This window comes from Pezoporus flaviventris, unplaced genomic scaffold (assembly GCF_033815535.1).
Source record: "Pezoporus flaviventris isolate CSIRO_AGI_PZ_B2104156 unplaced genomic scaffold, CSIRO_AGI_Pfla_v1 ptg000064l, whole genome shotgun sequence".
NCBI lineage: Eukaryota > Metazoa > Chordata > Aves > Psittaciformes > Psittacidae > Pezoporus > Pezoporus flaviventris.
The window spans coordinates 582,557-608,679 of NW_026892612.1; the positions used below are offsets into that span (position 1 = coordinate 582,557).

Consider the following 26,123-nt stretch of genomic DNA (forward strand, 5'->3'; position numbering starts at 1 on the left):
TGGTGGAGTTTTAGTTTTGTTTCCTGAAGTTATGTTCCACTCCATTTGTCTCCTTGGTTTACCTCAGTTTGACATCTGTTACTGGCGCTGATAGATCTGTCCAGCCCCTTCCTTTTCTTTTTCCTGGAGTTTTCTATGGTTATTTGCTCCTTAGCTTGAGGACTTCTGCCTAAACTAGTGCTCAAACTATAGGCAGAAGAGGCTAAGGAATTACTTTTTCCACGCAGTCCCGGACGGATTTAGAGACAAGGTAAAGCAGACAAATCGGTCATTTCTTCTCCTACTTGAATTGCGTATTACTGAAAAACGATTAAATGTGTGTGTTCTTTTACTAGGGACTGAATGATCCCTACATTCCCTAGTCATAAGACTAGTAACAGTAGCTTCTGAATGAGATTTTTCATATAAAACTTGTGTACAATTAAATAAAATGTTTAGCAGTATGAAGCAGTGGAACAGAGGACAAAAGTATGTAATTGTTTTACTTTCAACTCTTGCAAGGAATATGAAAATGTTCGTGAGCAGCATGAGGTAGTGAAACAAATGCGAGAACAAGCCAAGGAGGAGCTGAAGAATCTAAAAGAACAGCAGTCCCCACTGACAAAAAAAATCCAAGAAACTGAAGAATCTTTTAAGAGTCTGGATATGAAAATAAGACATAAGGTAGGTATTTTAAGTCCTCAGTTAACATATGTAATATTTCATGTGCTCTGTGTTCAGTTTTTAAACTGTAAAGCTATAACCTCTTTATTGTGACATAATTACAGAATCAACTAGGTTGAAACAGACCTTTCAGATTGAGTCAAACTGTTACCCCAGGACTGCCAAGGCCATCTCTAAACCATGTCACTAAGGGCCTCATTTTCATGAATTTTGAACACTTCCCAGGATGGTGATTCCACCACTTGTCTAGGAAGCCTGTTCCAGTGCCTGACCACCATTTCAGTGAAGAACTCTTTCCTAATATCCAGCCTAAACCTCCGCTGGCACAGCTTGTGGCCGTTACTTCTTTAATGGCATTTGGACAGAGTGGACTCTGTGGTGCAATTCTTTTAACAGTACTTGACAGTATAAAGCAGTGTATTGTGGTTGTAACTTGAAAACCATGAAGACTATTACAGTTGTTAATTGTTCTGTAAGGGTGGTATAGCTAAATATAATTGAGAATATAATGATTATTTAAAAATTTAATTTAAAACACTTCCTTACAAGTGTCCTCATTTTGAGGGCTTTCAGGATTGTTTTCTGAATATTTTGCACCAGTTTCCTGAGAAAAAGCTTTCTCTTCAGAATGCCTGCCCAAGGTCTTTGGAGAGAGCAGCACAGAATCGGTACTGCATAGCATTCAGCTGCAAGATCAAGATCTATTGTTCCATGTTGCCTTCATGCAAATAGCTGTAGTGAGGGTCTTAATTTTTTGTGCATCTTTGAGGCTATGGGAGGAAAAAGTTCCACATTTTTAATTCTTGATGCATCTTAGCACTTTCAGTATGACTCAGTTTGTAGAAAGACATTTCTTCCAGCAAGAGTGCTGTGTGTGTTTATTTCCGTGTCTGCACTGGCATTTGCTTACAGTCCTTCCATTCTTTTGCAGCATTCCAGTATTATGCTTGCACTGTTTTCAGCCTTGAGGGATCAGGGAAAGAGGAGTTAAGTTCATAGAGAAATCATAGTACAATTCCACTGTGTTCAGGACTCAGCTGTACAAGTGTGTAGGCAACCTGACAGAAGACCGCTTTGAGCAAGGGATGGGACTGGGTGATGCTCAGAAGTCCTTTCTGACCTTTATTATTCTACAACTCTGTAGAAGCTGAGAAGGATAAAGACAGAGTAGAGACATGGGTGCCTAGGTGTGAGCCAACAAGCTGTCAGGCTTTGCAGCATAGGATATACCTTTAGCACAAGGCATTTCAGAACTAGTATGGTTTGACAAGTTGTTTTGGCTGTCCTGTGCCTAAGAATTTGTGCCTTTCTTGCTCTGCTCTTTCCTGGTAAAGCTGGTTTTGGCAAAAGAACATTTTGTAAGTGTTATGATCTAAATGTATCATTTTTATTAAAATTGAGAATGGAGTTATTTTACTCCATGGAGGTTAGGTTAGCAGACTTTAAGTATCTGTCATGCCTGAATTTGCAGATCTGTAGTTAAATGGCTGTGAACAGTTCATAAGCCGTTATTCAGTTCGTCATGTTATAGGTGCAAGTAAGAATAAGAGGAAACAGGAAAGTATGACTTTGTCAATAAAATGTGGAATAAATGCTTAGTTATGCATATGCAGAATGTCCTGTAAAATATGACTGCATTTTACAAATATAATTGAATCTATGACTATCTAATTTAAATATCTCATCGTATGCAGGCTGCTGAAATCAAAGACATTTCTCAAAAATGTAAACAGAAACAAGATGCTTTGGACCTGAAAGATAAACAAGTAAGAGCCTTTATATTTTTTACTTTTTTGGTGTTTCTTTACTAATGTATTAATTCAGTACTAGGTATAGCTGCATTCAGATGGAATGTTACTTCTTGAACTCTGCAATAAAACACAGATATGTGAGGAGTTTGTCAGCTCTTCTGTTAACGGAGTGGGAAATCCCTCTGAACAGGCTGCAAGTGCTTGCACGCTTCACTCCCTCCAGTACACAATCTTTAAAACAGCTGTTAATCAAATAGGTAAGGGACAGGTGTATACTACATAAAATGAGTTGCCTTGATGCCACAAACTTAGGACAGACAGTGTGTGTATGAATATTATGTATTTATATATATACATATATATGTAGGTTTCTTTGAAAACCTACAGCCCTTACAGTACAGTATTGTACTCAGTATTAAACATGTTTCCAGATGTTCTAAGAGGCTGGGGTTATTGCTACTGTTAAGTGTATAAGTCCAGCATTTCAGCATTTTTGAAAAAGAAAATGCAAAGGTATGTTCTGAAACAGTTACAGCACTTCCGAGCGCTCGGTCAAAAAAATGTATAAATTAAATGTGTACATGTGCAGAGTCATGCTGCACACTGTATTTGTGCTATAAATTTTATGCAGTCTTTAGCTTTCAAGCATGTTAAGCAAGATCTTGAGCTTAAAACTTCTGCTTTTGTAAAAATATGAGAAATTCAAAAATTACTTTAAAGGCTTGACTGTTTTTTGCTTAAGTGCTCATAAGAAATCCTGCCAGTTCTTCAACTGTCAGGGGCTATTAGAACTATAATATACTCTTAACAGTTTTAGTGCATGGCTACATTAGATTTTAATACCAGTCGCACAGATATGACAGATACCTTAAACCACGACAGTTATTTGTCACAGGTTTGTATACCAAACTCCTGTAATGTTGGAAATAACTCAAAATTCTTAGATTGAAGAAATTCATCAATGTCTGAGAATGAAAAAGGATGAAGAAATGGACAGAAAGAAGAAAATACAGAACACTCACAAGATGATAGAGGAGTGGAAGAATGAGCTCAATACAATGGCAGGCTGTGAGGATCTTCAGCCACAAACTGATGCAATTAATAATGACCTGAAAAAGTTACAAGAAGAAAGGGCAGTTATTGATAGTGATATCACCGATCTAACAGCAGATAAAATGAACCAAGAGAGGGAAAAGAAGAGTAAGTTATTTGGAATTTTTGTTTGTTTGGTTTTTGTTTGTTTTTTGTGACTGTACAGAGTCTACTTGTCTTGCTGTAGTGAAATAATTTGGGGCATTTACCTAAAGTACAGCTGTCCTCTTGTCTGTTATCAATTTTACTAAAAGTAACAGAAACTGCTTTCAAAATAGAGTAAGAGGATGGCAATTGTGGCAATTGACCTTAAAACTACCCTTCTGAACATTATTTCTTCTGGATACTGCTTTGCCAGTTTGATCTTTTTTTTGTTATTAAGTGAAGGTGTGTGTGGTTAGTACAAAAAAACGTATTTATCCCAAACCTGAAGCAAAAAGGGCAATTTGCTTTGAAGATGCAGTGTTTTAAAATTGTCTGTCTGGCATTCTAGTAGCTACTGATGCCGCTTTTATCCTTTCTATATTAACTTGAACTGACTTTAATTGTAGCAAATTGCTTTATACTAGCCTAGGATTTGCAATCAGTTCTTTCTAAGAAATAAAACTTAAAAATTGTAGCCTTGCAGGTAGGCGGTGTATATGTATTCTTGGTGAGTATAGTACATTTGCACATACTGATGTGTATGGCACTTAATGTCATAGAATCCAAGCAGAAGCTGAGGCACTGAGAGACCAAGTCACCAAGGGAAGGAGACATATTTTGAGAAGCACAGAAAGTATCCAATATGTGTTTCTTCTGAATAGCAAATGTTTTCTCAAGTGTTCTGTTGTCACACATCGTGTTCTCTGCAAGTATCAAATAACATTCAGAGACTTCATGTTGCTAGTCACTCTCCCTCTTTAGTCTTGAGGCGTTTCTGGTTTTAAATATAAAGCTAGAACAAGTTTTTGATATTTTTAGGACTGAATTCATGCATTTTTAGTGTGCTACACATTTCATTATCTTTCAGGTAAGTCTTCATTATATTTTAGATTTTAAGCTTTAAATAATTCTTAAGATTTCTTTAGAATAAACAAAAACTTGATTGGGAAAAGAAACTCTGAATTCTTAGGCTCCCCTAACCAGCTTACTGCTGGAGTAACAGAGTCAGTAAACACTGGAAAATGCTTGTTAGAAAGTGTGCTTGCTGTGGACTCAAGAAACTGCCTTAAATTACAGGAATAATTGATCGCCTTGGACAACTTAATAATGTAATGAATATGAAGGAAGAGAATCTTAAAGGGAAATTCAGAGACACGCATTCTGCTCTTATGTGGCTAAGAGAGAATAAAGACAAGTTTCAAAAAAGAGTTTGTGAACCCATGATGCTTGAAGTAAGAAACTTTATTTGCATATCACTCTAACCAGTTAATATTTAGGTTTTTTATGCCTCGCAAGAGTTCAAGAATGACTTCAAGACTTTCAAGACACATCTTGAAGCGAGCTGCTGATTACATGCTGGATACATTAGCATGGCAAACTATTTGTAATTTCAATTACATAGGTAGTAATACTCAACATTGAGTTCCTCCCTCCCTAAGGAGCAGTCCTTTATTAAGGTGCCTATTGCAGATTTCCACTAAGGTGCATCCAGTCATTTAGACTTAAGTAATTCTTATGTACTGCTTAAATGAAGCAGGAGTACTTACATTTTAATATCTCCTGCTATAGCACAACCTTCTCGGCAATGGTTACAATGTGTCACTGTGATTCTCAGGTGTGTTTGTGGTTTGCTTTGTACACCCAGCTATGAACACAGAAATATGTGACCTATTGCTAGTTTTGTGTTTTGGTTCAAGAGATGCTGTAGTAGCTGGGAATAGCATGGCTAAATTTTCAGAGAGGCTGTTGGCTTTCTAGTGCATTCTTCCACCATTATCTCAGCCACTTGCAGTGGCCCTCCAGGCAATGTGAAGAGGGTGAGAAACTCCAGCACACTCCTCCTCTTCCTCAGAATTGCAATTTTAAGAGTATATTGCTACAATTTAAATTAAATTGAATGTTGAATATTTTTATGCCAATTCTTATACTTTGTGCATGTGCTAGAACTATTCCAGATTACTTTTCTTGATTATAAAATGCCAAATATTTCCTGTTATTACCAGAACTTCCAGTTCTTCCTGGAAGACCACATTGAATTAATTTTACAAATGCCTTGTTAGTCTGCCTTTGCTTTTACTTTAAGGCCTCATTAACCTCTGTCTCATCCACTAATGCCCAACTTTTGTTTGAGATGTTGTAAGTTGGTCTCAGGTACATACAAACTGTAGCTTTAAAATTGCTAGTAAAGTGTACATAGACTTTGATTAACTTCAGCGTATTAAATTGTGTAGTTCTGTGTAATTTTGCCTCTGTCATGTATAGTGACATAATGTCTAATTACTAGAGAGAGATACTAAGGAATTGTAACATTTAATTCAGATATGAAAAACTTCATCTTAAAAGTGGAATTTTTTAAATTTATTTATTAAGAATTCAAAGATAATCCATCTGTGAATCTGTCTTTTTAGGACTTCATAATTCTGTAGTTGTATTTGGTGATGTTGACTATGTCCAAATGAAAGGGAACTGCATATAAATGATTTGTGGAGTGTGGTATTTTCTGGGGATTTTTCATTCCTTAGGTTAATCGTTTCTAAACAGTGAGATATACCTTCACTAGTACTGGTGCTGAACCACTAGAGAAGGTTGAGATGAGATGGTTGTGGCTGCAATTGTAAGGTAAGGGCAGTGCAGAAGAGGGAGAGATGGTATGCTGGAAACAGTGATAGCTCCAGGAATGCTGAAAAAGTATACAGATGGCTAAGAAACAAACACAGTGATGTATGAGTTACTGTAGGTTTCCTCCCAGTAGAACTGGATGCAGAAGGACAGGGAATAATGTCTTTTAAAACATTAAACGTTGTGTTTGGTTTTGTTAAACATAGGCTTGGATATCATCTGACTGCTTAAAATGTTTTGAGGGGGGTGTTAAGTCCAATTGTATTAAATAATTTTCTCATTAACTTTCTTTAACAGATCAATATGAAAGACAACAAACATGCTAAATATGTTGAAAATCATATTTCGGCCAATGACATGAGGGCTTTTGTTTTTGAGAATCAACAAGATATGGAAATGTTTCTTGTGGAGGCAAGTAGGCACCAATTTTAAAAACTGATTAAGTGCTGTTGCAGGAGCCCTAAGCTTTGGAGTCTACCAATTAAGTCTGTACTTACTAAGTTTTGATTGGCAAGGTGAACATAATAGCTAATACATAGTATTCAAAAGCTTTCTTCTGGAGTAAGATTTTTTTCAATTATTATTTATTTAAAGCCTAGACCAACTGGGGGAAAGCAGGAATATTAAGAACATACTTTTAGAAATAACTTCTGTCTTCCTTGACAAGGCAATAATCACTTTTGTACAAGAAAATGACAAAAGCAGAAAGATACACATTTAGTACGAAGCTTTTCCAATGCCTCCTAAGTTAGGAGGTGAGGGGATGTCTTTTGTGAGACTGCAATGGTCCAAGCAGCAAATCAAGCTTTTATTTTCTTAATATTGCTGTTTCTTGAAGCGATAAGGAGCTAGTTCCCTTTGAGATCCAGGCAGATGGTGCAGAAATAAAAAGCCACAAGATACGATATTAGCTGTCATATTACTTCCCAGCTGTTGTCTACAGCATTGTGTGATTAATGACAAACTGTCATGCAATTTTTGTAGACCTGTCTGCTCTTCAAAGAGGCTAGCCATTTTTATATATGTGAACAGTAGTGGTGATATCTGAGAACTTGCCTTTCCTCCATGGTTGTGGAACACAGTGCAAGGCGGCTTTAGACAGCTAAACTGATCTTTCTGTATCCTCAATCTTTTCTACCCTGTGAGGACCAGGGTTTTCAGAGCCTCTGTACCCAGTGGTCTGACATTGTCTCTGCAAAATGGCCACACAGCCTGAAAGAGGGGGCATCCCTTATTACATACAGCTTGACATTTAGACTGAGCACCTGGCTGTAGATTTGTTTGATTGCTTTTGTTTTCTCCTGTATGTGGCATGTTCATGGAGAAACATTAACTGCACTTGGCTTTTAGAGAACTCAGCCATGCCTGAATGAGAGTGAATTTTTGTGAGCTTTTCAGCAGGTGGTCAGTTTAAAATAATTCCAGTTCTGTAATCAAGAAACAATACTTGATTTTCATATAGTGATTTTTTCTAGTCTGTTTTACCAAATAATTAAATGTAATCTATATTTAGATGCGTGATCATCAGAAACTAAGAGTGAATGCTGTATGTGCACCTGCTGAATCATGTGCTGAAAACTTACCTTCGAGACCTATTGAAGAATTGCAGTATGTATCAGTCTGTATCAGTGGGGAGAGGTCTTAAATAGTGTTTTGGGGTTGTTACTATATATTAGAATTATCTATGCAAATAAGTTTTTCACCAGTTCAGTTCTGAGTTAGCAGGACTTCTTTCTTGACCCTTCAATAACTTAAGCTTGCTTATCTGCCAACTCTTATTTCTGATGTATGTTGGGTTTTTTCTCCCTTTCAGCCGGTACGGATTTTTCTCATATTTACGAGAGTTATTTGATGCTCCTCATCCTGTGATGAATTATCTTTGCTCCCAGTACCGTGTTCATGATGTCCCTGTGGGAACAGAGAAGACCAGAAGCATGATTGACAGGGTGAGATGTCCTAATTAGCACAAACATGCCTGTGGTCTAGAGTTTTTCTTTCAAAAATTCTCTTGCAAATTAATGTGGAGAAAGCAGAAAATTGCTTTAGCCTTTTATCTGGCCTTTAGAGGTGAGAACAGTTCATCATACTCAAACATTGCAAGGCTTTTTTAACAAATCCAGTCCGTCTGATGCAGTACTTCATAAAAAGTTAAATATATCTTTTATTTGCAAGTTCAAATAAACTGTTCCAAGTCAGTTATGTGAAATTGTTTTATTGTAACTTCCACTTTAAGTGCCTGAGATTCTGGGCAAATTTTAATCCGACAGTTATTTGTACATGACAGTTTTGATCTGTTGTGTTTAACAAAACAATTAGAAGCTGCCTGGTTTTGATGGGTTTTTGGTATGGGTTTTTGGTTTTGGTTTTGTTTTTTTTTTTTATTAATGCATTATGATGTTCCTTCTCTGCAAATACAGTTGTATAGTTTCAGTCAGAGTTGCTGTAATAAGTAGTATATAAACTTTTTGGATTCACAGAAACAGGGTAGGAGCTCTGACCAGGAGCAATCTCTACATTAGTCTTTTATGGATTATTGCAAGCTGATCATTGCCGGGTTACAATGGAGTAACACACATGACAGTTTTCAGCTTAAATCCTCATTCACTTCTTTGTCTATGCTGGCCATCTGTTGTGTATCTTGTACAGAAAGTGAACTCTTCTTTGAACACAGAAATGCTTTGGGATCGCTGAGAGCAGCAAGAGTTGCTTTTTTGAGAAGCTCAGAGAACAGGCTTTATGAACAGAGAACAGTTCCTGTTTTACTGGGAAAGCTGTTCCTCCTTCCTATATGCTGTGTTTCTGAGGCTCTAAGAATGAGAAAGAGGGAAGTAAAAGTAAAGGGAGTCCTACATGAAAAGCTCTTAACGTTTTTCTTTTCTAAGCATTTTTCTCTTTAAACTGCAGTTTTCATGGATTAAAATTATCATGATATATTAAATTTAGCATCTTTTTTTTTTTTTTTGCAAATGCTTGTTAACAACTCTTGTTAACAAGTCTTGATAACCTGAAGTTCTTTACTGTGGATTTTAGCTAGTTAATTTCTTGTTCTGAACGAGCATTGCCACAAATAATGCTTTTAACAAATTAATATTTTTGTATGTTTCTTTTAGGTCATACAAGAAACCAAACTTAGGCAGATATACACAGCAGAAGAAAAATATGTTGTTAAAATATCTGCTTATACAAACCTACCCCTCTCTACCAACACATTTGTGAGGGCAGCACAGTTTCTCACTAGTTCAGTGGATACAGATGAAAGGAGACAGTTGGAAAAGCAGCTACAGGTAGGGATTTCTTTGTGTGTTGTACATGATGTGAAGTACTATCCATTTTATTGTACAGTAAACATAGTCTACTTGAATGTGTTAATATGGTATGTTTGTAGTAAGAATGCTAGTGGTGTCCTTTTATTTCAGGATATCAATAATACATTAAAGACATTGGATGTGCGTTTGACTAAATCACTGGAGAAACAGAAGCATCTGGAACACAAAGACAACGAGCTCAGGCAGCAGAAGAAGGAAATCTTAGAGAAAGGAAACAGGAGGAGACAGCTGGAATCAAAAATTAGTGTGAAATATGATAGGTAAGAAACAAGCCATATTATCTGTGAAACATTAACAATTTTAATAACAAAGGTATTTGGCTTCCTCTTATTGCAGTGTGCTTTTATCTTTACAAAGTAGCCAGTAGTTCAGCATCAGATACAGGTGGTAATCAAGACAAAAGGTGTTTAGAAGTGGAGATTAAGACAGTATTTGAGAAACCATGTAATAATGTTCCAAATGGTTTCCTGTAATAAAATCAAAGAAGTCCAGTAAGAGAGCATTTACATAAATATTGTCATAGTCTTGGTGGCACATGTCAAGATAATACTATAATGGGCATAAATGATACTAAGTAAGCATGTCAGGGATTGAGTTGGACCCTGACAGCATTATTTGTCTAAACGTATTTTCTGGTTTTGTGGGCCTCTGCAATTAGTTCTTCTGTTACTGTTTTGTCATAAGTGAGAACCTGGGCATGGTTCAAGATGTATTCCACTTAAGCTCACACTCCCAGAAGGCAGTGAAGGTGAGATTGCCTTAGGTTTTGCGCCCTCCCCTCCTTAACCCAGTCCCAGCAGACCTTGTAACCTCAAATACTCTATGTTTTTAGGCCACACTATTTTTCTGGAAGTTGGTGCTGATGCTTGTGTGCACAGCTCTTGCATTACTTACAGTGCATTAAACTGAAGAAGGGCTTTTCTTCCGTGAAGAGGGACCAGACTCAACTGCTGTATAGTCAGCAGTGTCCAGGTTGCTGTGGAAAAAAACCATCTTGAAACAGTGTGAATGTGAGTGCAGCTGCAAAGCCAAGTACTGCTTTCAGGTTTCTTACTAGGGATACATGTATTGTCATGGTGTTTAACTATAATACAAAATATGGTTTGGAGGCAGGAGGTGGACCCTTTGACTTAACGAACATCAGTTAAATCCTTCCCTTTGAAAAGAATAATTGCACTCTTTTAATTTTGAATCAGGGTAAGAATCGTGGCACAATTACAGACAAGGTTGTTACACATTTTCTTCTATAATGTGGATGTTTTTATGCAGAAATTATTTAAATAATCTGTACACTGAGCATAACTATTTTCAAATACTCATGTTTCTAATTGATATGATATCTGAATAAAGCTGGATATAATTTTGAAAGTAACACACAATGACAGAATCACTTAGTTTGGAAGGGGCTTCATATAGTCTGTAGTCTCAAAGCAATGCAACATTGAATTCAGACCAGGTTTTCAGGGCTGTATCCGACTGCATCTTGAAAGTCTCCATGGAGATTGTACAACCTGTTTGGACATCCTGTTTGACTGTTTGGTTGTCCTTATGGGGAAGAAGTTTCTGCTGGCATTGTCTGGATTTTTCTTATTTCAATTTATATCCACTGTCTGCCATCCTTCCACTGCACACCTCTTATAAGAGCCTGATTCTATCCTGTGAGTGGCTTCCTGGTGGGAAGGAGAGTGGGCGGCTGCTATTAGATGTCCTGAAGCTGTCTCTTGTCCAGGGAGAACAAGCTGAGTGCTCTCATCCTTTTCTTGCAGGGCATGTGCTGTAGACCTTGACCATATTGGTTGCTTTCCAAATTTGTTCCAGTTGGTTGCGGTTTGGGCAGGGGGATAAACTAGGTGCAGTGCTGAACAGGGAAGAAACATCGCTCTTCTGCCTGTGTTTCTGTTCATACAGCCAGGGATGCTGGGGTACCTGGCTGCTGCCAGGGTGCACTCCTGGCTTAGGCTCAGTTCATTGGCTACCAATACCTCAAGTGTTTCCCTGCAGAGCTTCTCCACAGCCAGTCTGTCCTGAGCCTGTATCACTGCCAGACCCATTTCCTTCCCAGGGGCAGGACTCAGTGTTTGTCCTTGCTGAATCTCATGAGCCTTTGGTGAACCCCCTTGCTCCAGCCTCAGCAGGCCCTTCTGAAAGGCGGGCCTACTGCTCCCCCCAGTATAGTGTTGTCTGAAAACTTGACCAGAATGTTGCTTCTTCATCACTGCCAGTGAAGTTAAACAGGACAGGTCCCAGGACTTAATGCTGTGGCATCCTACTTGATGCTGGACTCCAGACAGAATATGACAGACTAACCGTGACCCTCTGAGCCTGACCATCCAACCACTTTTTTTTTTTTTTTTTAAACCTCTATAGTCTTCTATCTACCCAGACTGAATTTTTCTAACTGGAATACAACAATACTGTGGGAGGTAGCATTGAAAAAGTAAGGGGAATGAGTGGATCCAGCAGCCTGAGACAAAATGGATCCAAGGCCACTTAATGCTCCCAGGTGCCACCACTACTGAAGCTTCCCAGTAGACACAGTCACACAAAACACATCTAAACAGCAGCTACGTACATACTTACACATGGCCAGCCACACAGCACAGATGGACTCATAAAGAAATCAGACAAACACAGCACCACTGGACTCATCATGTTCCTATTCTGTGTGAACAGGACAGGACTCCCCTAGTGAGGGTACCACACACACATACACAGGCAGTGTGGATCCCATCAGCAGCTGGGTCCAGACACACTGAATCTGCACAGTACTTGTCCCTGGACCTCAGCTTCCTCAGTTGTTGGTACCTGGACATGCAAACTCCCAAGGCTGCAGCCCTGTTTCTGTTGGTTGTATGAGCTGTGCTGGTCGCCCATGTGCAAATGCATGCAGAACTGGTTGGGACTCCCTGGTCACATAGTCATACAAATGAGCAGATGTAACCATGGCTCCCATAATGCCTCCCAATAACCAGTACCCCTGTCATTTTACTTTTAAATATGTACACATGCCAGCAGGTTTTGCCTCTAGAGACAACAGATCTCATGGTTTCTGGCAGCAAGGCTGGACTTTGCTTGGTCCCTTACCTGATTTCTTCCTGGGGCCTCACCCTTTGGCTCTCAGGCTACTTCACCTAATAGCTAGTCTGGCCTGCTTTTCACTAGGCATCAGACATTAACTTGCACATCTGCACTTGTACTAGGTGCTGACACCATGGACACATTGGCCTCTTAACTGTGGTCCCACTCCAGCAACTGTCACTGGCCTTTCCAGTTGCTGGCATCACAGACAAGCAAGCCTTCTCCTCTGGTTTATGATCTGACTAGTTGCTTGTACACTGAATAGAGAACCACTCACCCCGGACAAGAGTGAAAAACGCAGTTGACTAAAAGGGAATGTGCTAATTGGGCATGGCTGGACCAGCCAGGTATTTACATGCTTTTCTGCTATATTCTATAGTGCTTCCTATACCCCCAGGAAACAACCATCCTCAGTCCAGAGGATGCTGTGGTGTTGACTTTCTTTGTTGAGTTTCACACCTTAACACTGGAGCTGAAGCTGTCCTAGGACAGGGTGTTCCTTCCTTCGAGTCCTTAATTTGGAGTCGTGCCTGATAAGGTGCCCATGTGCTCCTCTGGGCTTTCAGAGATGGGCCAGTGGTTCCCCCCCCTCCCCTGCTGCTCCTGGATAGAGGGAGATAATTGAAAGAATGTAAATACCACAGGTTGAGATTAGAACAGTCCAATAACTAAAGTATAGTACAAAACCACTACTACTACTACCACCAATAATAATGATAAGGGAAATAACAAGGGGAGAGAATATAAAACTGAAGGGGGAAAACAAAAAGAAAACAATAAACACAAGTGATGCACAATACAATTGCTCACCAGCTGCCAACTGATACCCATCCTGACCTGAGTAGTGGTCTGGGCCTTCTGGGTAACTCCCTGCAGTTTATATACTGGGTGTGTGATGTGCTGGGGTATGCAATACCTCTTTGGCTAGTTTGGGTCAGGTGTCCTGTCTTTGCTTCCTCGGGACTTCCTGTGCCCCTCCTCACTGGCAGAGCATGAGACTGAAAAGGTCCTTGATCAGAGTAAACATTACTTAGCAACAACTGAAAACAGCTGTTTATCAGTGTGTTATCAGTGTGTTATCAGCATAGTTTTCAGACTAAAGCCAAAAACACAGCACTGCACCAGCTACTAAGAAGGAAAAAAACAACTGTTAAAGCTGAACCCCCGGGACATAATTTCACAGGCTGATGGTTCCTGTGATGGGCCTGGGGGTAACCAGGGTAGGGTTTTATTTGGGCTTCCCCACCTGCTATTGTCTGTTTCTCCTTTTTGGGTGTGTAGATGAGCTTTTATCAGACAACCTAACAGAAAGCCTTGGTAAAGCTTAAGTAAATGGCAACCACTTGATCTCTCATTATCTGGTTGTTTTACAATTGCATTCATTAGGTATGTTGATTACCTTTGGTATATGCTTGCTGTTTCTTCCTGATCACCTCCCTTATGCCCCTACAATTGTTTTCCAAGGGGATCAAAGAACGATTATTTTGTAGTTTTCAGGATCATCCTCTTGATCTGTTTGGCCATTTTTTAAAGATCTTCAAATGCTGTGCAGCTCATTAAGCATTATTATTTCATATGAAGTTCTTCAGAATTTTCACTCATTTTAAACTGTGTTTCTCTGCAGTAAGCTAAGGACATGGGAGGTTTTTTTTGGTAGCGTATATAACAAGAATTAAGCAAACCTCCTGAACTCTGCTAAGTTGTATCATTGCAAGGAGCTAGCAGTAGAAGAAAAATGTTATTCTTACATAGATTTTTTTTTTAAGTGTTTTTAATCTGAAATCTACAGAAGTAAAGAATTGTGGTTGGTGAGTGATAGCCTTAGTAGCTAAAATCAGTTTCTTTATGATTTTTTTTTTTGTCTTTTGAATTTCTTAGGTTTAAAGTGCATAGATTGGGGATGTCTTTAATGGGCTTGGAATATTTAGGTATCAGATTCCTGTTGTTGCTGACTGTTGCTTCATCACCAAGATAAAGAATTTTTTTTGTATTTGTTTACAGTTTATTTTTAATCAGGATTAATCAAATATTGATTCCTCCCATAGTTTAAGACAGCTGGAACAAGATGCTATCGACTTAGAGGACCAATCTAAACAGGCAGATGTAAAGGTCAAAGAAATAAATAACCAAAAAGCAAGACTTGTTACTGAATTAATGCAACTCATAAAGGTATGGATTTTTAACTTTGTATGTGTTCCACTATTAAGTCCAATTATTGTAACTCAGGGAGGAGGTACACAATATTTGCATGTGTTACTGTAAATGTTTACAAGCCAACTTGCTTCAAGATAACATCTTTCAAAGATTTTATGAACTTGAACTTGTTCATCTGTTGTTGATTTGATTTGTAGATAATTTGCTTGTGTTGATTTACACTCTCAAGGACTGAAGTCTTACAGTCCATGGTCTGATTCAGTAGATACAGGCATGAACTAGGAATGAACCATTCACCTGTTTTGGCCTGTACATTTTCAGAATGTTCATAATTCTGTGAACTCTTCATTGCACCCTAGTCCATAATACTTTTTTTTCTTTTTATTGAATAAAAAAGTGTAGCATTAGTCATGTGAAAAACTGGCCAGAAGCTGTAAGGATCCAGGATTGTGGAAGAGGGTGGGGATGTGGAAAGTATTTGAATCTCAGGCTCCAACGTCATAAGGTTTTCTTTCATTCCAAAAAAAAAAACAACATTCTGAACTTAATTGTTGCTTTCATTTAGCCTGTAAACTCTAGTAATAGGAGCTGCCAGGAAGTGAATTTTCTCAACTAAGAACTTTCCTTAACTAAGGAACAAGAAACAGTTACTTTTCGTTCCGAGGGAATCTGTTTATGTGTTTGCACTCGGCAGAAAAAATACTGGCATTTTTGCAGCCTCTTCGAGCATGTATGTTTTAACTTTACCAGGCCTTACTAATGGTGAAATGTGTTCTTGCTTACCCTTCAAGAGTTTAGTATTACCTTTGAAGTGAGGGTGATTTCAGTACATTTATTGTTGGTATTTACATGATAAAAAAGGAAGTAAATGTTCCAAGTGGGTGGGCTCTTTCTGTTTGTTGAATAAGCATGGACTGCAACAATTGGAGTGTTTCAGAATCACCTTTGGTCAGCTAGCCAAAGCAATTTTGAAATGCCAAATGGCAAAACACCTGCCATGTTGAGAGGGTTGCTTAGGTTCTAGATTATGTTACAGAACTTGTACAGGTAATAACAATACTGAAAAGTAGCACTCTTCAAAACGTGTGCAAATGCTTTAAGAGAAATTTCTAGAACATACTTTTGATATTTTTTTTTCTTTAATTTGATGCGCATTTCCCAGCACATAATCTGTCCCAGTGTGTTGCTTTTGTAAAGTGCTCCTGGAGTTGTTTACTGACTGCTGTATGACATGCCTGAAGGAATGTCTTCATCTCTTTATCACCTAGTGTAGAAAACCAGATTTGATACATACTGGGTATTTCTCAGTATACCAGGGGTGTAGGGGAGCAAGGATGGTATTTGCTTGAGATAATTTTTGATTATCAAAGGGATTTATTTCAGTGATGTGTCAGCTTAATTTTTATATTTGGCATACTGTAGGAAATACATGCTAGTACATATGAAGAGGAGAAAATGTTTTGATACAAGAAAGATGTTTTATTATATGTTTTGTCAAAATTGTTGAAATCCATACATTTCTGGTCATCCCCAAACGAAACTTCATGAAGGCTTCTGAATTTGTGTGTCTTTGTGCTTTTCCAGTAAGTTTTGTAGTTATGCTAACTGTAGGCTATTAAAATGATAAAAAATTTACACAAAGATGTGCCAGACTGCATCTGGACCATACCTAATACTTCACAACCAGTAGACAGAAACAGCCTTGTTCTGCTGTTTCAGATTCTGCACCGGGTTTGCGTGTAGTTCTCTTTGTGTTGTTGTATTTGAGTAACCTTTTTCCATTTTTCATATCCTTTTGTATGACTTTACTCAGTTTACTTTCCTTACAATGACTGGAAACAGATAAATAGTAAAGATCTCAGACCTTGGCTCACTATTGTGGTCAGGAGCTAACACTGAAAACTTCATCCTACAGGTCCCTTGCAGTTGGAACAGACCAACAGTTGGAACCTTGTTCTCCTTTTCATTAAGAGAGAAGATTTTTTTTGGGGGGGGGTGGGGGTTGTGTTTGTTTGTTTGTGTTTTTTTATAATTGGCATATTATAAACTGGTGTTCTCAGTGCCCCATAATTTGAGGTTTAAAGCTGCCCTTCACACAGTCAAGATTATGTTGCTAATTCCTGTGGCTGACTCATTTAAATAAGCAACCATTTAATGTCAAAGATGTTAGACCAGCTTCTGGGGATCCCTAAAGTCTGTCAATAAACTTCCAAAATAGAGCATCCTTCTGTTGTCTGTTCCAGTTAAGATGCAAGACACTAGAGTCACTGTCAGTCATCTCATCAGTGAGAGAGACATCTTATGTGTTTATTTTTTGACCTTTTTCCATTTTTGTGTGTGACTTACAAAGACCACCAAAATCCACCTGTTTTATTCTGTCTCAGAGAATTGAGATGGCTTAGTCTTTTCTTGCATTTCATATGTGAGTATCTGGCATAAGGAAAGTGAATGTGCCTTTTAATGTAAAATGCTTTGGTCGCAAGTGAGATTTATATGCTTACAGATTAAAAGTAGCTGGGGGAACTATACATCTTGAAGAGCTTGTGTCACCAGTAAGGCACCTTCCTTTTTTCGTTGAATTTGTTGAAGAGCTGAACAGTGTATGAGATTGTATGGTATGACTAAAAAATTAATCCATTCTAAAGCTTGATAGTAATTGTATCAGTTTTGAGTCTTTTGTGGAAAAAAAAAGAGATATCTGCTGTTTTCCTGTGTAGAGCTGTGTATCACTGAACATCCTCAAGGCAGATTTGATTCTTCAGAGCACTGCAGTGGCTGCTGAGAAGATCAGACTAGAAACAGAGTATAAAACAGCAAGTGGACAGCTAAAAGCCGCAGAGGTAACTATTCCTATGAATACTGGGATATCTGATATGAAAGCATCTTCTGTGGAAGCCCTTGTATAAAAAAGGATGCTTCTGTGTCTGTGTTAGTACTGCTAAATATTTAGCCTTGATTTCTGTAGTTTGACTTCAGCATCTTCATTTAAAACTGAATAGGAGCTTTGTCTTCCTCAACTAAGCCCACTAAGCTTCTGTGAAAATATTCTGAAAGTCATCATGTCCTGGATTTTTTTTATTATAATGCATGATGTGCGTAAAAACACTAGCTGTCATTTAGAAGTATTTTGCTTCCAAGTTTGTCATAGGCAAGTAACCCCAATGCATACAGGACATGCGAGCTCAAGATGAGCCAGAAAGTACCGTGTCAGAGTAAGGCAGATGTGTTTTACCTTTCTTTCATAGCTCATTTTATCATACTGCAATTAAATGCCTTCTTTGGAGGGAAAGAGAAAGAGGACAATAAATGGTCATTGTATTGATCGTATTAGGAAGCTATGTTGTGTTCGGGGAAAAGGACAAGTGTGAGAAATTACTTCCACACACATGCTGTTTTTGAAGAGCGTAGGATGCTGTGGTGTCTCCTGGATTGGTGCACAGAGGTCAATTTTTGTATTTGTGTAATAATAGTACAGTCTTTCAGTCTACAGGAGGAAAAAACTCAAAGTACGGGATGTAAGTTTTTTCCTTATCTGAGTATTGAGCTGCATTGTAAGTTTTCAGTTGCGTGGAACTCCGAAGTCACGCTTCTCCATATACTGCATTTTGAGTCTTTGAATTAAGTCTTTAGTCCCTTTTTTTTTTGGAAGTTCTCCTTCCTGTATTGTCCTGTGAATCGTGTATGTTGTATACTCTGTGGTTTATTTCTTATTTTCTGCCTGAGGACATGAATGTTGATGGGGAAAACTCAGTAGTTCTTAGTTTCCTCTGAAATTCATTTATTGAAATTGTGTGTTTAAATTGGGCCTTCTCTCCAGCTTCTAAGTGGCTTTGGCTGTTGTTTTTTTTTCCTACAGCAGTAGAAAGCTGCTGGGAGGATGCCTTTGCCGCACCTCAAGGAAGTCTTGAGAACAGCTGCTAACAAGGTTTTATAAAATAAATAAACATGCAAAAAGAGGAAGCCAAGCAGAAATAAGTATATTGTACAAAAGCTGTATAGTGAAGTAAATTGGAACCTAAATGTTACAGTTATGGGACCATTAATTATGCATTTAAACTTCAGACATTTTTGTAGGTCATATGCTGGTCATGATGCCTTCATTGAAAATTGGGGTGGTGGGTATCGGGCAAAGAAGCCATGAAGCTTTGTTAATACTTAGCAGTCATTTATGGTCTTCCTCTCCCAAGAAGTCTTGAGTCTTTATGGTACTTAAGTAGATACTGATTAAGATTTGAAGCAAACACAAACCCCACTTGGTCCATTGAAGATATCGCATATGTTCGTTTTGTGAGGTGTTGGCACTGGGATACTGTGAAGAGAGCATCGTGTTTGTTGCTTTATAGTGGGGGTTTTTAACCATTTATGTTAAGGCCAACTTGTTCAATGGTTTTGAACAAGTCAAGTTAGCTAGCAGCAACAGATTTCTGGGGTTTGTATTATATCATTGCAGTTCAAGTGGGAACCTTGGTGTTATTTTAACAACTCCTTGTTTTTAATTTATTTAGTGAGCCTAAGAAGGAAATCTGTGTTTGTGACCCATACTGAATATTAGGGAGGATTGTTAGCCCCATCTGCTCATTAAATAATTGGCAGAGTTTGCATGCATGTTTATGATGGTTGTTTGAAAGAGTCTTGCTAATTGTCTCGCTTTGATAGCTTGTTAATTTTCAGGTTCATTTGATAATAATTTGTTTAAATAATTGGCATTAATACTCAGTATGTATATTGCAGCATTTGCTCCTTAAGCCAAGTTTTAAGAAAATGCAGATTCTGTTTTTGTATGGTTAAATTTTCAAACTTCAGATAATTAAATGCTGTCACCAGGCATGTGTTTAAGCACAAATTCATGAGAAAACGTTGGCTACCGGTAACTGTATTTTCTTTAACCACCTTATTTTGCACAAAACTGGTTGTGGTATTGGTGAGCACAACAGAATGCCAGTTACTCATGCACAGAGTATAGCTGGTTTCTGCTGTTTGGTAGGTGCGTTTCAGGAAACTGTAGTCATAGCCCTGCACTAGTACAGAGCTTTCCTGAAGTACCTAGATGTAGCTCTTTCCAAGGTGGTGGTGGTGGTGTTCTTATGGTGTTGGTTGAAACAGATGTAAAGCTCTGCCTAGACTGTGATTTTTTCATGTAGCATCTCTGTTCAGAATGGTAAGTTGTTCTATTTAGAGTTTTTTTTTAACTAGATTGTTCTATTGAGTCACTGTAAGGAAATCAACAGAAACTTTAACATTGCTATGCATTTTTTAATATGTAGGAGGGAGAAGAAACCAAAACTAGTGTATTTTTATTTATTTATACTTATCTATGTTTTATTTAGTGTGTGGCCATGACAATCAGCTGGCAAAGCTGGATGACAACTGAAACCTTGTTGAACTTTCAGTGCGTTTATTCTAGTACTTTCTTCATAACCACATCAAATATCTATTGCTTCCCAGTCTTGTTGAATGCTGAGGTTTTTCTCTCCCCACACATTTTCCTTTTTACATTCTGAAGAATTTTGCTTGCCTTAGGCTTGGTCAGGCATATTCAATGTTGAATCCATGTCAGGTTTTCAGTGTTTAGAGAGAAACTCAGAATCTTACTCTGTGCAGCTTTGCAGGGTTTCACATGAGAGCTGTATGTACAATTGTGAGCTGACATTCCCCACTTCAGATGATTCAAAGTTGCCTTTGGCTCTGGAGTGGTCAAACACATAAGAATAAATTCACGTTTCTTGTATGAAGAAAGTATGGGTGTGATGTGTTTCACTGGATCCTTTGCTTTTGTTAGCATGAGGTCAAACACATTTTAGATGAAGCCAGTTGTTTTTGCAATTTCTGGGATCCAAAATACAGTTCAGTTTTAATTTAGAACTTTCTAAGATTTCCCTAAAAATGTTATTGAATGCATTATAGGGCATATGCAGATATATAGTGGAACATAAGTGTTGTGCAGTACAGTTTTAGTTGTGTTAATTCAGAATGGTGTGAGATCTTTCCTGTAACCAAAAGGAGGGTATCTTCCACTTACTGCACTTTTAGGTGTATAAGTCTAATGCCAGTCCTTTTTGCCCTGCCTTGCGACATTTACCTCCTTCTCTACTGTAGACCTAGGGAGGGGGTGTAAAATCTGAAAAAAGCTTTTATTTTAATTCTTTTTTATTATTTTTCACTTCTGAAAACATCAACACAGTGTAGAAAAATACCTTCATAGTGTTGTAGTTTGTGAAGATTCTGAATTGTTTACCTCTAATGCAAAATCTGTTTCCTCATGTTTGGTGACAGAAAGGAAAAACAGGGTTTTTGAGTTCATACATGCTGTAGAGATCAGCTGCCCTAATTTTTGAGTGAAGGAAAGAACTTTATGGAAGACCACTCATGATAGTATCTTGTTACTACTGCATCTGTTGCATTTAGTAAATAAAGATTAAATTGTCAGAAAGTGATGTGATTTGCTATCGGTGTCTGTGTCCTGTGTTTTAAAAATGTGGAATAAGCCTTTAGCTAACTGTATGCTCTCCAAATGAAAGCTTCAGGTTTGCTGTTTTGTTTTTTGGGGTTTTTTTTTGCCACTGGAGGGCTCCCGTATTTAACTGAAGTTCACAACAAAAAAATTGGGAAGATAAAGCTCTCCCAGGTATAGGAACATAACTAAACTTTCCAAACTGTCAGAAGAAAGTTCTGAAGCAAAGTATTGTGCTTACGGAGTATAAGTTAGAATTTTGTACCTCTGAAAACTGTATTCCTGTGGTGTAACTACTACAAAGATGGATTGCATGTGTAATCACTGAGTAAATGTATAGTAAAATAACTTGCATTAAAAGTTGTGGTATCTTAGTATGTATTGGTATATGCACCTTTTTACTTCTAAGTGGCTGGAGCTCCCAGCTGTCTGCAGCTATGTGCTCACCTGAGCTGGGAGACAGCAGCAAACCATTGCTCCCAAGCACTGTCAGCTTGGCATTTGGAAGCAGCAGACCTGCAGGAGGGATGATGTGTATAGAGATATGTGATTGAGATTTCTGGGGCAGAGGCGAAGAGACACTTTTGTCCAAGGTTTTTGCCTGAATACTGCTTGAGATAACCTTTAGCTTGGTGTTTCATGAAGGTACTGTATTTTGTGCGTTGTATTTTAACTACTGCTGTGATAACACTGCATTATTAAAGCCATTGAGCAGGGCTGGCCACTTACCTGTCGAAAATTCCAGACAGTTTAGCTTTGAGACTGCTGTTGAAAACCAGAAATTAACTGTGTTTTACTTATGTTTCAGCACTATTTTGAAAACTATGTGTGTTTCCATTTTGTATTTTGCTGGCTGTATTATAGAGGTGGAATATGAAACAGCAAAGGAAGTACTTCTGATTGTGTAATTATGGGGTTTACTCTGTAAAATTTCAGCTAAAATATGTCATTCAGTGTACATCATATCCATTGTGTTTTCCCAAGCAGATAAATACAGTTGAATGAGAGCTAATAAAAAAATAAGGCTCACAGTAGTCGTGTTTTGGTGTATAGGGAATTTCCTTTAAAATACTCTATTTTGAGACATCTATTGGATCTACATGCGTAGTGTTCTAATTGAGGGACAATAAATTTGTCTGTATTACAAGAATGCTTTTGATAAGTCTACCTTGGCATCTGTTGACTTCAAGCAGAGAGGCAGAATGAGTTCTGTGTGTTAAAACAAAGATTTTCTGTCTTTAAGGAGTCTGATTTCACCTGCGTTCTCTGATTTAGATGTTTGTTGCCAATGTGCTAGTGTCACCTCTAGAAATTTATAATAAAGTAGAAAAATGGGGTTTCATATCTTCAATGTCTTTTCTGACAGCAACGATTTCGTGAGCTGGATGATAAGAAGCGAGTTCTTGTAGAGAACTGCAAGGAATTGCTGAAAAAAGCTCAGCAGGTCTGCAGGCTGGGTCTGGATGAACATCTTCCGAAAGAATTTCAAACTGTATGTACAAACAAGATCTCTGCATACCTCTTAGATTTTGGATGCTGTACACCAGTCTGACTTCTCCAGCCAAGAATACTGTGTCTTTATATTAGAAGGCTACCAGTAAAAGTTCATGAGTACTTTTGTTAGTTTTGCTTCATATATTGTCACTTAACCTTTTAAAGCACCTTTAAATAGTGCTTTAAATAGATATCTGGGGATATCTTCTGTCACTTTGTTCTGTGCACAAGGGACAGAAAATTTGATCTGAAATTTCAGTTAAAATCCATAGTCTTGAGTTCACACAAATAATTAGAGGCCATATTTTTCTACCTTCTTGCTCTAACGGAGCAACAAAAAAGAACTGAAGTCAGGGCCCACCTTCTTACCTGGAAGTCTTCCTAGCCCCTAGAAGCATTTGTATGGCTTAACTAGCGTAGCCACTGGCTTATACCAAATCTGTGAGCATCTGTACCTGCACAGGATGGGCAACTAAGGAGTAATTAATTGTGTATTTGTTGTGTAGTAGCACTTCAAGCCTTCTTTTTCTGTCCAGAACAGTTTGTGGGGGAATCTTGCTATGTTAAATTTTGAATATGTGACATCCTAATTAAAACTAATAGAATACTTTATGGCTTATTCAATTTCTTTATAGCAAAATTGAGTTCTTCATTAGCATTGCTGTGTAACACATACATCCTCTCTCTTGCAGGCTTTTCAGGCGCTTCCGGCCACACTGGAGGAAATTGATGCTTTCCTGAATGAAGAGAAAACTAGGGCCTCCTGTTTCACAGGCCTGAATGCTTCAGTATGTTCACTGCTTTCTCCATGCTCTCCCTTCCTCCCCCTCCACCCATATTGTACTTGCTTCCCACTCTTGTGTTAGATCTCTTGGTATAATAAGCTAGATAGCAGGAACAATGTGCTGTAAATGCCAGATTCTGCATCTATTAGAATTTTAAGTAGATTCTTCCAAAAGAACAGTGTGTTCTTTGTCTTTTAAGAAAAAAAAAGTTGCAGTAACCTGAAAGAAGCAATGCTTTACAGTTTCTTTGCTTTAAAGCTAGAAATGCATCTTGTTCAGTGTGCAGTGCAATAATCTGTAATGGTGCTGAATTGAATCACTATAGTGTGATATTTTTATAGTCAAGGTTAGAACTGGCAAACATTTTGTTGACTGCTTGGGGTTTTTTATTTTGGCAGGTTGTTGAAGAATATGTTAAGCAGACACAAGAAATAGAGCAGTTGACAGTGTATCTAGAGGAAAAGAAAAAAGAATTGGAAAACTATAGGCAAAACATTTCACAGGTAATGGCTGAAATTATCACTTATGTGTCAGTATGTCTGTTTGAATAGAATATATATGCAGAAATAAAGGGTAACATTCCAAGTAGTCTTGAGTGTAAACTGAGATGTTGGCTTCTGTAATCAGAATTATTTTTTTTTAATTTATTTAAATGCTATCTCTAAATGAAAATTCAGTTATTAAGAATTGTTTTATGTGGATATGTGTGCTTCTAGGTGAAAGAAAGGTGGCTAAATCCTCTGAAAAAGCTGATTGAGCAGATTAATGAGAAGTTCAGTAACTTCTTTAATGCTATGCAGTGTGTTGGTGAAGTTGATCTTCATGTGGAAAATGAGGTATGATTTATTTTCATATGGAAGAATAGTGTTCTATTTTCATGCCTTTAATGTCTCCAGGCATGGGGCATCCACCACCTCTCTGGCAACCTGTGCCACTTTACTACCCTCACTGTAAAGAATTTTCTTCTCACATCCAGCCTGAATCTCAACGTCTTTTAGTTTAAAACCATCACCCCTCATCCTATTGCAAAAGGCTCTGCTGCAAAAGTCTCTCCCCATCTTTCTTATAGGCCCTTTTTTAGAACCAAAATGCTACAATAAGGTCTCCCTGGAGTCTTTTTTTCTCCAGGCTGAAAAACCCCAACTCTGTCAGCCTTCCTTACAGGAGAGGTGCTCCACCCTTCTGATCATTTTTTGTGCCTTCCTCTGGACCCTTTCTAACAGGTCCCTGTCTTTCATGTACTGAGGGCTCCAGAGCTGGACACAGTACTCCAGGTGGGGTCCCACCAGAGCAGAATAGCCTCTTGTGCCCTCAGTACATTTACAGGCATGGTTTACCTGTGATGAGGAGTTTAAAGCATCTGCAGTACCTTGGGGAGAAATGTTCAGGGAAGTGGGCTGAAGAGAAATCGGGTATTTTGTTTCAAATTGGTCTCTGTAATGACAATTTTAAGACTCGTGTATACAATGCATAGACTCCAGAATAGTGAAAGTTGACACTTAGACATTTTTTGCTGTTGTAAATTACTTGAGCAGCTTTTCTTAAAATTTTTTAGGTGGTAGTTATTATTGGAGGCAGAACAGTGAGTGGCTGACAAGGCTGTTTACATGAACTGCATAAAAAATGTTTACATAGAAACTAATATTCTGAAACAGTAAGACATTAAAACATGGACTTTTCAGTTCTTTTGGTAGTTAGATAGAGAGTCAGATCCATATCACACCGATATCATCTTCTATGTAAAAGTAATCTGGGAGAGGGTACATAGAAAAATAGTAAAGCAGTTTAAAAGCAAAGGGAGTCTGGACTGTCATTCTGAATACCTTCTTAAAAAAATTTTGCTTTTCTCTTGCAAAGATGTCACAAATATTTTAAGCGGTTAGTTAGTGTTACTGTGCCAATGACTAAAACTTTCCTCAAGGGATCAGTGCCTCTAATACAGAAGGATGGATAATCTGTTCTAGAGCTTGGATTACTTCTTTATACTGCTTCTCTGCAGATAGCTCTTTTGCCCTGATCTGTCAATATCAAGAGAGAGATGCTTGAGGCATCTTTCCTAGAAATATTCTTGTGACACTGAATTTCAAACCTCTGTTAGCCTGTTCTGCAGGAACCTTGTGGTCTGATGTTGTCCTTGGTGGTAGTACATACTGTGTGAAGCACTTCACTAGGTTCTTCCTTGATTTCATAGCAGAAACCTTAAGTGAATGTTTTGACTTTCCTGGTAGCACTTGGTAGTGCTATTCAGAGTAATTCAAAGTAATAACCCTCACCTTCCTCGGTTCCCCACAGGGAGTTTTGAATGTCAGTCTTGACAGCTCCTGGAATATCTGTCAGTTACGTGAACTGGCACTCCCAGTAGTCTGGAAAGAAAGGCCTTACTTTCTGATGCTATTGCAGCTGTGCCAAAGGGTGGATCTTCTTTACTGGAAATTTTGCCAGCCTGTACCTTGTACGCTTCTCCAAGCCTAGTTTCAATCAGTTCCAATGCAGCTGAAAGTCCAGTGGGCCTATAGAGACCTTGGGTCTTGTATTTTATTTCTACTTACCGGAAGCTGTTGTGTGA

The 26,123-nt window shown here is 38.2% G+C and overlaps 1 protein-coding gene across 2 annotated transcripts in view; it reads left to right on the top strand.

Moving 5' to 3' along the window:
• SMC5 (structural maintenance of chromosomes 5) overlaps nt 1-26,123 on the top strand; it is a 47,205-nt gene that overhangs the window by 14,367 nt on the left and 6,715 nt on the right. The window contains exons 8-22 of one of the 2 annotated variants that reach the window (XM_061470792.1): nt 502-663; nt 2,358-2,429; nt 3,359-3,614; nt 4,728-4,882; nt 6,567-6,680; nt 7,783-7,877; nt 8,083-8,215; nt 9,380-9,553; nt 9,686-9,855; nt 14,719-14,842; nt 17,545-17,667; nt 22,645-22,770; nt 23,465-23,560; nt 23,956-24,060; nt 24,274-24,393. In XM_061470792.1, coding sequence (XP_061326776.1) covers nt 502-663; nt 2,358-2,429; nt 3,359-3,614; nt 4,728-4,882; nt 6,567-6,680; nt 7,783-7,877; nt 8,083-8,215; nt 9,380-9,553; nt 9,686-9,855; nt 14,719-14,842; nt 17,545-17,667; nt 22,645-22,770; nt 23,465-23,560; nt 23,956-24,060; nt 24,274-24,393 — 2,025 coding nt within the window. The remainder of the gene's footprint in view (nt 1-501; nt 664-2,357; nt 2,430-3,358; nt 3,615-4,727; nt 4,883-6,566; nt 6,681-7,782; nt 7,878-8,082; nt 8,216-9,379; nt 9,554-9,685; nt 9,856-14,718; nt 14,843-17,544; nt 17,668-22,644; nt 22,771-23,464; nt 23,561-23,955; nt 24,061-24,273; nt 24,394-26,123) is intronic. The other variant, XM_061470793.1, reaches the window with a different exon arrangement.